General features: G+C 43.9%; 1 protein-coding gene across 1 annotated transcript; it reads right to left on the bottom strand.

Annotated features, from left to right (window-relative positions):
- Positions 1-3253: 3253 nt before the first annotated feature.
- LOC120047529 (WD repeat-containing protein 26-like) lies at positions 3254-12688 on the bottom strand. Its single transcript, XM_038993055.1, has 14 exons — positions 12023-12688; positions 11061-11160; positions 10799-10855; positions 9987-10123; positions 9508-9605; positions 8539-8695; positions 6410-6548; positions 6098-6238; positions 5735-5854; positions 5476-5621; positions 5295-5373; positions 5064-5193; positions 4553-4747; positions 3254-3795 (listed from the first exon to the last, which is right to left on the bottom strand). The coding sequence occupies exons 1-14, from the start codon at positions 12313-12315 to the stop codon at positions 3773-3775; spliced, it is 1815 nt and encodes a 604-aa protein (XP_038848983.1). The 5' UTR covers positions 12316-12688; the 3' UTR covers positions 3254-3772.
- Positions 12689-13098: the final 410 nt, after the last annotated feature.

The raw sequence follows: 13098 nt of genomic DNA, 5'->3' as shown, positions 1-13098 counted from the left end.
GACACTAACAGCTTACAGACAGTAGGAAATTAAGGTCAGTTATGAAAACTTAGGACACTAAAGAGGCCTTTATACTGACTCTGAAAAACACCAAAAGAAAGATGCCCAGGGTCCCTGCTCATCTGCGTGAACGTGCCTTAGGCATGCTGCAAGGAGGCATGAGGACTGCAGATGTGGGCAGGGCAATGAACTGCAATGTCCGCACTGTGAGACGCCTAAGTCAGCGCTACAGGGAGGCAGGACGGACAGTTGATCGTCCTCGCAGTGGCAGACCACGTGTAACAACACCTGCACAGGATCGGTACATCCGAACATCACACCTGCGGAACAGGTACAGGATGGCAACAACAACTGCTCGAGTTACACCAGGAATGCACAATCCCTCTATCAGTGCTCAGACTGTCCGCAATAGGCTGAGAGAGGCTGGACTGGGGGCTTGTAGGCCTGTTGTAAGGCAGGTCCTCACCAGACATCACCGGCAACAACGTTGCCTATGGGCACAAACCCACCGTCGCTGGACTGGCAAAAAGTGCTCTTCACTGACGAGTCGCTGTTTTGGGGTGGTGGTCGGACTCGCGTTTATCGTCGAAGGAATGAGCGTTACACCGAGGCCTGTACTCTGGAGTAGTATCGATTTGGAGGTGGAGGGTCCATCATGGTCTGGGGCGGTGTGTCACAGCATCATCGGACTGAGCTTGTTGTCATTGCAGGCAATCTCAATGCTGTGCGTTACAGGGAAGACATCCTCCTCCCTCATGTGGTACCCTTCCTGCAGGCTCATTCTGACATCGCCCTCCAGCATGACAATGCCATACTGCTCGTTCTGTGCGTAATTTCCTGCAAGACAGGAATGTCAGTGTTCTGCCATGGCCAGTGAAGAGCCCGGATCTCAATCCCATTGAGCACGTCTGGGACCTGTTGGATCGGAGGGTGAGGGCTAGGGCCATTCCCCCCAGAAATGTCCGGGAACTTGCAGGTGCCTTTGTGGAAGAGTGGGGTACCATCTTACAGAAAGAACTGGCAAATCTGGTGCAGTCCATGAGAAGATGGACTGTAGTACTTAATGCAGCTGGTGGCCACACCAGATACTGACTGTTACTTTTGATTTTGACCCCCCCCTTTGATCAGGGACACATTATTCAATTTCTGTTAGTCACATGTCTGTGGAACTTGTTCAGTTTATGTCTCAGTTGTTGAATCTTGTTATGTTCATACAAATATTTACACATGTTAAGTTTGCTGAAAATAAACGCAGTTGACAGTGAGACGTTTCTTTTTTTGCTCAGTTTATAACCTCCTAAACATTCCCATTAGAAAGTTAGCCTCAGCACGTGCTTCACTAGGTCTAGCATGGACTCTGAAGAGTAAGAGCATAGCCACCATATAATCAAATGCTATTTAGCTATGAACCACAGGTGGTCAAAATGGTTTCTTCTGGCAGCAGTGAGGCCTAAGCAACATGCACATCAATCTCACCATCCCATCCTTTGGGGAAACAAAGCTACATCCAATTTAAAAGTGTATTTTACTGTGTTAAAAAACACCAAACAAACGTAATAATCATAACCATATAAGCATCTCCAAGATTCACTTAGATTTGTGGATTTTATATCCATCCGATTCAGTTAAAATGCCTGTAAGTCCTGTCATTTAAAAATAGCTAAAAGTTTGAGGTGAACCAAATACGTCATTATTTCACCGTGTGAAAACCCCAATCTCATATACATTGAGGTTCATTAGAGGCAATGAATAAACCAATAAAAAATGACTTTCCTGTTGGAAGAACAACATAGATATACAGTGCCGTGAAAAGTATTTGCCCCCTTCCTGATTTTGGCATATTTTTGATACTGAATGTTATCAGATCTTCAATCAAAACCCAATATTAGATAAAGGGAACCTGAGTTTACAAAAAAAATTATTAACAAAGTTATGCAACACCCAATTACCCTGTGTGAAAAAGTAATTGCCCCCTTTACACTCTTTAACTGGTTGTGCCACCTTTAGATGCAATGACTGCAACCAAATGCTTCCTGTAGTTATTGATCAGTCTCTCACATCGCCGTGGAGGAATTTTGGCCCACTCTTGCATGCAGAACTGCTTTAACTCGGCGATATTTTGGGATTTTCAAGCATGAACTGCTTTTGTCAAGTCCTGCCACAACATCTCAATTGGGATTAGGTCTGGACTTTGACTAATCCATTCCAAAACATAAAATGTGTTACTTTTTAACCATTTTCATGTAGACTTGATTGGGTGTTTAGGATCATTGTCTTGCTGCATGACCCAGCTGCGCTTCAGCTCACAGACTGATGGCCTGATATTCTCCTGTAGAATTCTCTGATAATAGAAGGAACCATGATTTCTGCTCTAAGGCAAGTCGTCCAGCTCCTAAGGCAGCAAAGCATCCCCAAACCATCCCACTACCAGCACCATGCTTGACCGTTGGTATGAGTTTCTTATTGTGGTGTTTGGTTTTCGCTAGACATAACGGGACCCTTATTCACAAAGTTGACTCAAGTTTGCCAAAATGCACATGGACTTTCATTAAGACTCTTGGAAGAATGTTCTATGGACAGATGATTCAAAAGTATAACTTTTATGATGACATGTGTCCCATTACGCCTGGCGAAAACCAAACACTGCATTCCACAATAAAAACCTTAAGTATGATGGTGGTAGTGTGATAGTTTGGGGATGCTTTGCTGCCTCAGGACCTGGGTGACTTGCCTTAATAGAACAAACCATGAATTCTGCTCTGTATCAGAGAATTCTACAGGAGATTGTCAGGCTATCCATCCGTGAGCTGAAGCTGAAACGCAGCTGGGTCATGCAGCAAGACATGATCCAAAACACACAATCAAGTCTACATGAAAATGGCTAAAAAGCAACAAATTTGAAGTTTTGGAATGGCCTAGTCAAAGTCCAGACCTAATCCCAATTGAGATGTTGTGGCAAGACTTGAAAACCTACAAATGTCGCCGAGTTAAAGCAGTTCTGCATGGAAGAGTGGGCCAAAATTCCTCCACAGCGACATGAGAAACTGATCAACAACTACAGGAAGCGTTTGGTTCGAGTCATTGTAGCTAAAGGTGGCATAACCAGTTACTGAGTGTAAGGGTGCAATTACTTTTTCACACAGGGGAATTGGGTGTTGCATAACTTTGGTTATGAAATGAGTATGTAATTGTTGAGTTATTTGTTCACTCAGGTTCCCTTTATCTAATATTCGGTTTTGGTTGAAGATCTGATAACATTTAGTATCAAAAATATGCAAAAGTAGAGAATTAAAAAGGGGCAAATACTTTTTCACAGCACTGTATATACCCTTACCACTCTCCACCACTACAGCCCTCTCTCTATATATCAACGTACTAATCATGACAATAAATAATACTATCAATAATAAATAATAAACTCTCGACGAGGCAGGTGAAAGGTGGCAGTCCTGGGGTTAGCTCCAAGACGAAAGAGGATGGGGCCTGGCTGAACACAGGAGGTGCAACAGACATCAGACACTGTGAGCCACACAGGTAAGAGGAGGTGGGAGGTCAGTCAAGGTGGCTGCTTGGTAATCAGTTAATTTAAGTGATTTGTCTGACATCTCCGTGTGTTTGACGTTATCACCTGCCGCTGGAGCACAGCCCCAGACCAGAGCCAAACCTTCAGAAAGCAGCTGCCAAAACGCAATAGTTTCTCTGCTTCATTCGTTAGAGTTTAGTGTTTTTCTCCTGGATTCGAGAAGTAGTGTCTTCTGCTCCAAGGTCATCATCAGCTGTCCATGCTACAACATTCTTTCAGGGAGAGAGAGAGAAACAGAACAGCATTTTCATTTATTGTTTATTTTTTGAACATTTATTTTTGCCCATCCCCTTCTTCGGATGACAAAAATAAACGTTGTTCTTACAGTTTTTTTATTTTCTTGTTACATGTAGTCTACACACGTTTTACATAGATGCCACTTCTTTATTTTTTACAGTAGTTACATAGCAAGAATAAAATAATATTTTTTATATGCATTATATCTATATAGAATAGTACTTATTTATACATTACGTTGTCAGTCATAACTATTATAGAACATGAGCTTTAAAAACCCCCCCTCAGCTACTCTCAGTCCATCCCACCTATCGCCGTAAACTGCCCTCGTATGATTTCCATGTGCCATATATTTTTCAACTGTGCTGTATCACATAAATTCTGAACCTGTCTAATCCTATAGGATCTACAGATTGTATGTTAAAGATACACATTTTTACCCAAAGTACAATTATACTGTTGATTGATTATGGCTTTCCAAATCTCCCAACAATGCCGTATGTGGAGTTAATTATAGAAGAGCACTTGCATGTATATTACCTTAACTTCTTGGTCCACCCCTACACAATAGACTTAAAAACCTTTCAAATTGTATTTTACACCACTTTGTCTCATAATTACAGTGTAGAGGCTATGGTAATAATAGACACTGAACCCAAAAACATATGGCAGATATAAAGAAGGCTCTAGGCCACTAGTTAAAGTATGATGACCAGTCAAATAAATCCGTACCGTTTAGCCCCTCAGCGTCCTGGACATCAAGGAAAGGGGCGGGCCCCCAGATTCGGACGGTGCCGTCGTCTGAGGCGCTGGCCAGGAGACCGGGCACTACAGGATTCCAGCTCACACAGTTCACTGTACGTGAATGACCTGTCAACTCTGCGATGGGCAGCTCACTACGCCTGTGCCAGATGTACACTTTGTGATCTGTAGATGGAGGACACACAGTATAAACCAGACCATGTGAGTGTTAAACATTCGCCTCTACCTTATCCTGGGTCATGTTCATTAGGCAACAAATGGAAGAAAACAGACAAACAGGGAGGGACTACCTGGCCTTACAAAAATAAATGTTAATTTTCCTTTGCAAACTGTTTGAAAACGTTTTCCGTTGCATGAGCTAATAAACAGCCCTGGTGTGTGAGTGAGTTAGTGTGGTTATACTGACAGGTTAACAAATAATACTGAAAGTAATGTCAAAGCATAATTTGGACACATCGACTAGAAGAGGACGTGGCCTTACCCTCACTCCCACTGGCGATGAAGTCTTCGTTGTGTCCTCCAAAGCAGGAGTGGATGGTGTAGAAGCCCTGTGTCACACCCTGATACTTCCTCACCAGCACCCGGTCATGTAGGTCCCACAGGTGCACACCCTACAGACAGACAGAATATTGACCGGTGTACTCTCAGACAGCTCGACATAATCCTGACCAAACCAACCCCCCCCCCCCCAAAGAAAAGCCAAACCACTCACCTGAGTAGCCACATTCAGCAGAGCTAACCTCCCGTTCTTTGAAACTGTGAAAGACATGATTGGATGGTCCTCCTGGACTCTGTGGAAGTGCAGCACAAACACAGAACTTGTATAAGCACAGGATGGGCCTCGTGCATATAGAAACAATGATTAGATATGACAATGGATGGGACTAACTCACATGTTTCTGTCCGTAAGGTCCTCAAAGTTGTAACCACGGATACGCTGGTGTGTGTCTGATGCCAGGACGGTCCGAGCGTCACCCAGGCACCACAGGCACTGAACCCTTACTCCTTCCCACGAGTCCAGCAGGTTACCATCCAGATCCTGGGGATAAGGTTATATCAACCTAAATGCACTGATTCGTCCCAACACACACAATAGCTCAATCTGCCCTTATGCTGAGACAGACAGGTCACACCCTGATGGAAGACACTCACACACTGGTAGAATTGGCCCCTCTGGCCTCCGGTGACGAAGCGTTTGCCGTCTGGATTCCAAGCCACACTGGTCAGACTGTCCTCGTGTGATTGGCTCATTTTTGTCCGCAACTCACCCGTCTGGCCAATGACAAGAGACATGGGTGAGTGAGCAGGGAGGACTTTTTAAAAAAACCTTTAAACTTTTTTAATGCCTAGTAATAACATGACAATAACAACTACCATTTTCATCCTGGTGAGAGTGAGATGTGGAAGTCATCTCTAATTTACCCGCAACACAATCATTGACGAATAGAACTTTGTAGAGGACTTTTGATCTTTCCAACAGCAAGCTTTCTGGATAAAAAGTAAATCCAACGTTACCTGTACATTCCACAGCCACAGCTCTGAGCAGTCATCGGGGCCACAGGCAATCAAGTAAGTGTCATCAGGGCTCCAGGCCAGGTATGAGACACCGTAGGCGTGGCCCTCTAGAGTCTTCATCAGCTTCAACTGGTGACTCTCCTGTCAATCAGCAGCACAGTTATCACCTCAGCTAATAATTTCCCCCAAAGTTCACATCTTCCCGCCTCCGCTACCCCTTTGAAACCCCCCTCTCTTATATGCTCTGTTTACTAAAACCTGATACACTTATCAGCGTGATAATGGTTCATCTGTAATGAGAAAGGTTCCTACTGTGTTGACATGCCACACGATGACTGTGGTGTCTTTGGATCCCGTGGCCAGTTTGGTGCCGTCATTGGAGAACTTGCAGAACCACACTTCATTGCAGTGTTCGGTGAGGATCTGCTGGGTGTAGCAAGGGAACTGTTTCCTGTAGATAACAACACTCAGACGTCAGGGAGAGAGGACATATAGGAGAGAATATATAGGAGAGAATAAGGTTTTGTTAATTCCAGGAATAGACCTTATCACCCTGAACGTTCTACCCAGCTAGTGTGGGTACCTAATATACACTGCTCAAAAAAATAAAGGGAACACTAAAATAACACATCCTAGATCTGAATGAATGAAATATTCTTATTAAATACTTTTTTCTTTACATAGTTGAATGTGCTGACAACAAAATCACACAAAAATTATCAATGGAAATCAAATTTATCAACCCATGGAGGTCTGGATTTGGAGTCACACTCAAAATTAAAGTGGAAAACCACACTACAGGCTGATCCAACTTTGATGTAATGGCCTTAAAACAAGTCAAAATGAGGCTCAGTAGTGTGTGTGGCCTCCACGTGCCTGTATGACCTCCCTACAACGCCTGGGCATGCTCCTGATGAGGTGGCGGATGGTCTCCTGAGGGATCTCCTCCCAGACCTGGACTAAAGCATCAGCCAACTCCTGGACAGTCTGTGGTGCAACGTGGCGTTGGTGGATGGAGCGAGACATGATGTCCCAGATGTGCTCAATTGGATTCAGGTCTGGGGAACGGGCGGGCCAGTCCATAGCATCAATGCCTTCCTCTTGCAGGAACTGCTGACACACTCTAGCCACATGAGGTCTAGCATTGTCTTGCATTAGGAGGAACCCAGGGCCAACCGCACCAGCATATGGTCTCACAAGGGGTCTGAGGATCTCATCTCGGTACCTAATGGCAGTCCGGCTACCTCTGGCGAGCACATGGAGGGCTGCGCGGCCCCCCAAAGAAATGCCACCCCACACCATGACTGACCCACCGCCAAACCGGTCATGCTGGAGGATGTTGCAGGCAGCAGAACGTTCTCCACGGCGTCTCCAGACTCTGTCACGTCTGTCAAATGTGCTCAGTGTGAACCTGCTTTCATCTGTGAAGAGCACAAGGCGCCAGTGGCGAATGTGCCAATCTTGGTGTTCTCTGGCAAATGCCAAACGTCCTGCACGGTGTTGGGCTGTAAGCACAACCCCCACCTGTGGACGTCGGGCCCTCATACCACCCTCATGGAGTCTGTTTCTGACCGTTTGAGCAGACACATGCACATTTGTGGCCTGCTGGAGGTCATTTTGCAGGGCTCTGGCAGTGCTCCTCCTGCTCCTCCTTGCACAAAGGCGGAGGTAGCGGTCCTGCTGCTGGGTTGTTGCCCTCCTACGGCCTCCTCCACGTCTCCTGATGTACTGGCCTGTCTCCTGGTAGCGCCTCCATGCTCTGGACACTAGAGTGCCATCCTGGATGAGCTGCACTACCTGAGCCTCTTGTGTGGGTTGTAGACTCCGTCTCATGCTACCACTAGAGTGAAAGCACCGCCAGCATTCAAAAGTGACCAAAACATCAGCCAGGAAGCATAGGAACTGAGAAGTGGTCTGTGGTCACCACCTGCAGAACCACTCCTTTATTGGGGGTGTCTTGCTAATTGCCTATAATTTCCACCTGTTGTCTATTCCATTTGCACAACAGCATGTGAAATGTATTGTCAATCAGTGTCCTAAGTGGACAGTTTGATTTCACAGAAGTGTGATTGACTTGGAGTTACATTGTGTTGTTTAAGTGTTCCCTTTATTTTTTTGAGCAGTGTATATATTTTTAAACCAGGGCAGATAATGACAATGCGGTAAGGTTTTAGCATTGGTTTAAAGGAAGCACTTAATTTCCTACCCAGTTAGAAAATGTGACCGTCAGAAAACGAACATTAGTCAATGGCACGTGAATACATATGATCTATACATACAATCTTGTGACATAACCACAATAGAAGCAAAACAAACTATTACTGGGAAGTAAGACCATTACAGCTACGGTCTAAGGCAAGGCAATTTTGACAGCCAAATTAAGGGAATGAACACAGAAAGGACAGACAAATATAGACAGAGTATAGAGTGAAGAGCCTTACCGGCTGCAGGCGTGGTCCAGGAGGAGGGACACAGAGTCCAAGCCACTGTCCAGTTTGGTGTTGTGGTAGAGGCAACGCTCTCTCTGCAGCTCCACAGCCTGCCTCAGCAGGGTCTGCAGCCGGCGCGGAGGCAGCATCACAGAGGGAGGCAGGTACGCTGCAGACAGGAGAAGGGAGGGAATGAGGCACAGTGTGATAAGATAGGAATGAGGGGAACAAAGATAGAGGGAGAGAGATACATTGTTTAAAAGAAAGTCTCTTCTTAAAATGTCACTCGGAAAAGAAGAGGAACAAAATATGTGTTTAAAGACCATCAATTCTGTTTCTAATCTGGAGAGTGTTAGGTTCTACATGAACCTATTAAAACTCACGGACGCTTAATAAAGCTCAAACCAAACATTTTCACATAAGCACTGATATTGAACCCTTTCTCCTATGCTGAGTCTCCTACACATCTGAACAGCCAATGCATCGCGGTTGCTAGACAGAACCTTAGTGATATCCGTTCTTCCTCACTTCATCTGACCTGACCTCTGCCCCAAAGTGCTCACTCCTTCCCAACTCACGGCTGTCATGTTGACTCGTACCAGACTGTGTCTTTTCTCCTCCCATAGGATCCCTGATGGCTAACAATAACATATCCAGACAGAATGTAAACGTTATACATTTCCCTCTCTCCCTCGGTGACATGAATAAGTATATTTCATATTCACAGAACAGAACAAGAGAAATTAATTTGATAATAAAGGTGCACTCATCTTAAAACCAGGGGGGGAAGGCTGAATGGGAGGGTGTGTGTGTGTGTGTGTGTGTGTGTGTGTGTGTGTGTGTGTGTGTGTGTGTGTGAGATGTGCGTGTGTGTGTGTGTGTGTGTGTGTGTGTGTGTGTGTGTGTGTGCGTGTGTGTGTGTGTGCGTGTGTGCGTGTGTGAGATGTGCGTGTGTATGTGTGCGTGTAAGATGGCACTCACTCTGTAACTTGTCCAGGAGTTTAGTGCGGGAGGCAGTGCCTTTGCCCTCCCACTCTGCCTTTGCTCTCAGGTCCTCTGCATGGCTGCACATCAGGTACCTTGGAAATAGATGACATCAGTATTAGGCTGCCCTGCAGGACTCGCCCCCAGCACCACGGAGACAGTCAGCTAGAATAATGGGATTCCCTGTCTAACTCAAAATCAGCTAAAATTCAAAGAGGAGCAAAAAAATGTGTCGTTAACAAATCCATACCATCGACCATACTGAATGAGGATTTGGCTGTACTCCAACACAAACACTCCTCACTGATGGAATAGTTAGTTGTCACATTGCAATGGACGTGGATCAAATTAGTTTTAAAAGGCACTACAAGTGACAGCGGTTTCAATTTCAAAAAAGGCTTAGCTATATCTCTGTGATCTAGGCCATTTCTTTAGGGTGTGGTAGGGCATTAGGACTGTTGATCAGAGGTAGCTACCCGCTCAGGATGTGGATGCGCTCTGTGTTGTACTTGAGGGGAGTGAGCTCAGCTCTCAGGACCTGCAGCGCCTCCAGGACCTTGGCATCCTCCAGATACTCCAGGTACTTCTGCTGCAGGAGCAGGAACTTCATCCGCTATAGAGGAGAAAATAAGACAGACAGGGGAGGAAAATGAGTGCATTATGAGTTAAGCACATGCATCTTAAAACATTTCAAAATGGTTGTCTATGAAGAAAATGTAGCCCACACATCCTACTACGAACTGCACAATGTAGTAGGGATTTTCCAACAGGCCAATATTCTACATAGTTTGGGGCAGAAAACATGGTAATTACCTACAATGACCATAATCAAGAGACAGAAGAACACACAATCAATAGGGATAGAGAGCAGTTGCTTTGTGTGGTATCGCTATCTGTAAATACATAATCTAAGATTGATAGTTGGTAGCAGTCATAAAAGTATGCCTTATTTATTACTGTGAAGAACTACTAAAATAGTGATTTTGTCAGACAGCATAAGCATCAGCTCTATAGAGATGAGATGATGACGTGGAATGAAATAATAGCAATCAAATAGGCCTAAAACAAATGTAACATACAAAACAACTGAAATATTTTATTAAATGTGTATAGATTATGGTTAATAAGTGATAAGCAGTAATTCATTGTTTTATTCTGTGGTACAGCATTTATGCATTTAATGTTAAAAAACAAGAATTTAAACGTTTTTTTATTTTTTATATATAATCAAAACCGACCTCAAAATGCACCAATCACTCAGCACTAACTGTAGCACTGTTGGGCTTACCACAATAGCACTTGGAGAATGCATCAATGCTTTTAGCTCATTCAGGTCACTTTCAGCCTATATTCAAACAAAAGTGACACAGGTTATTGACACAGGTTATTTTCTGTTTTCTAACTACTGTACATTTCAACTTAATAAGCAAAATTGTTGTTTAAAAAGTTTGAGAGAAATTTATAAAATAAGTCAACAAGTAGAATAGATGTGTTGTGTACCTCTAAGGTTAGATGATTAAAAATAAAAACATCTAAAATGGTTTCATCACCTTGTCCCACTCTCCTTCCACCACATGGTTGCGGAACTTTGTGGCAGAGGGATGCTCCAGTCTGCAGCCAGACTCCTGCATCAACAGGTCCACTGTCTGACTGTAGATGAGAGGGGGAGGGTGAGAACTTGCAAAGGAGAAATACAAAGTATTTGCAAATAGCATTATTTTATGTACATATATTCAACACAAATATTTGTTCAATTTCTTATTTTGTCAGAGTCCTGACCAAGTTATAAAAAAGTAATTAATTTGAATCATGTTTACTAACTTATTACTTGGTCAAGTATAACATCACGATGCCTGATCATTGTATCTTTATCAATGACTTGACAAAGTCCTAAACAATTCGACTTGTGCTGTATCAAATATGTAGACATATCTTTAACGTTGGAGGCAAATGTTGTGACCGTTCAATTTTCAAAATTCTTAACGAAAACAGATCGATTTCACGTGACCTTGTGGCTTGATTGACATGCAAATACTATCGAGTAACCAAACATTCTCAAAGCATTATGGACTAGATTTGACCGTTTCCATGGTCTTGGCAACTCCCAAGAGTAATATCATTATGAGCATATTTTTAATTACACTTAAAAATATATAAGTATGCATATGGCTGATGATTAGGGAAGTGTTGTTTCTTTAGGCAACTTAACGAGAAAACTGCATGTTCTTGTCATTTCATGAAGTCCCATTTCTGGACCCCAAAGTAACAGTTAACGTTAGCTAGCTTCCTACCAAGACGAGCTAAATTGTGCAATAATGGGCCATCTTTCTCCCTCAATTTTCTAAAGGACCCGTGCTGTATTCCATTTACCTCTACAAATCCCCTCTGTTTATCTCACCGACCTAGTCGCTGTCAACATGATGACTTGCTTTATTCGCGTTTATTATGAAGGACATGATTTAGCATCAGCTGACAGCTAGCTAGGAAGCGAACGTTAGCTAACGTTACTTACTTAAGTCCTAAATCGTGTAAATGTTGCCCTATAAGTCTAATGACATCTTCCTCTGACTGAGAAAGACATTTCTTCTTTTTCACGGAGTTTGCATCCGAAGACACGGTGTTGTTGGATGCTGCTGGGGCTGGGATACCGTCGTTGTTACTGACAGAGTTCCCATTGTTTGTTGTGGACAGTCCATTAACGTTAGTGTGAGCTTCCCCGGCGGAGGACGACTCTCCGTTTTGCGCACTGTTGTTTAGGCAGGACAGCTCCGAATCTTGACCCTGCCCTGCCCCGTTGGCCTGCATGTTATTAATGTTGATGTGGGCTACACTGTGCGGATTGAATCGAATGATAGGAGCAACGGGTGAATTGGGAAAAGTTAAAATCCCCACAACTGTAGACAGGGCCGCTGACCCAATTGCAGCCCCAAGCCCCCCTGCTCCCTCCGCCACCGAAGCTCGGTATTTCTTCAGCGGTGGCGGCGACGTTCCGCCGGTTTCCGAGTCGGAGGAAGCGGAGGCCAGAGTTAATTCACCAAGAGTGTTGGTGACAGAATGATGTGAAGTTGGGGCTAGCAAAGGTGTCAGAGACGAGACAATAACTCGTTTTATCGCTGAGCTTCTCTTGTTATTGTTGCTCTCCAGACAGCTGCAGACCCATTATGGATATTGAGACGCAGTGACGTCACCGGAAATTCCGACACTCCCTTGTGTCCGGGTAGTCCATAGGTGGTGCCCTTGAAGTTCATACTGAACTTTGTTTGTTTCACAAGTTAATATATATTTTTAAATGTATATGTATTTGTTTTATATTTTATTGATTAATTATATCTCGGGAAAATTATAAGTTGTTTACGATAAAAGGGTAAATCTGCAGTTCTAACAATAAGGCCCGTCCTGCTGCTGTATGTAACCACTGTAACCAAACGCAACCACTCTCAAATTCATATACAGAGCTATGGATGCAAGGACTGACCATCCATGACGTCAAAATTATAGAATTAACAAGTTGAGGCTATACAGCTTTCGTTTCAAATTACATTGTTTACAAACATTGGAGTTAAACAGCTTATATTTTCAGTTCTGGTG

The sequence above is a fragment of the Salvelinus namaycush genome, chromosome 5 (genome assembly GCF_016432855.1).
Source record: "Salvelinus namaycush isolate Seneca chromosome 5, SaNama_1.0, whole genome shotgun sequence".
NCBI lineage: Eukaryota > Metazoa > Chordata > Actinopteri > Salmoniformes > Salmonidae > Salvelinus > Salvelinus namaycush.
Note: the sequence above shows the minus strand (reverse complement) of the source record. Positions and strands in the feature narration are given on the sequence as shown.

Coding starts and splice junctions, on each gene's coding strand:
- LOC120047529 (XM_038993055.1), bottom strand. CDS start 12,315: ATGCAGGCCAACGGGGCAGGGCAGGGTCAAGATTCGGAGCTGTCCTGC. Junction 5,622..5,734: donor GGGGCCAATTCTACCAGTGT/GTGAGTGTCTTC, acceptor CCTTATCCCCAG/GATCTGGATGGTAACCTGCT. Junction 5,194..5,294: donor TGCTGAATGTGGCTACTCAG/GTGAGTGGTTTG, acceptor GTCTGTCTGTAG/GGTGTGCACCTGTGGGACCT.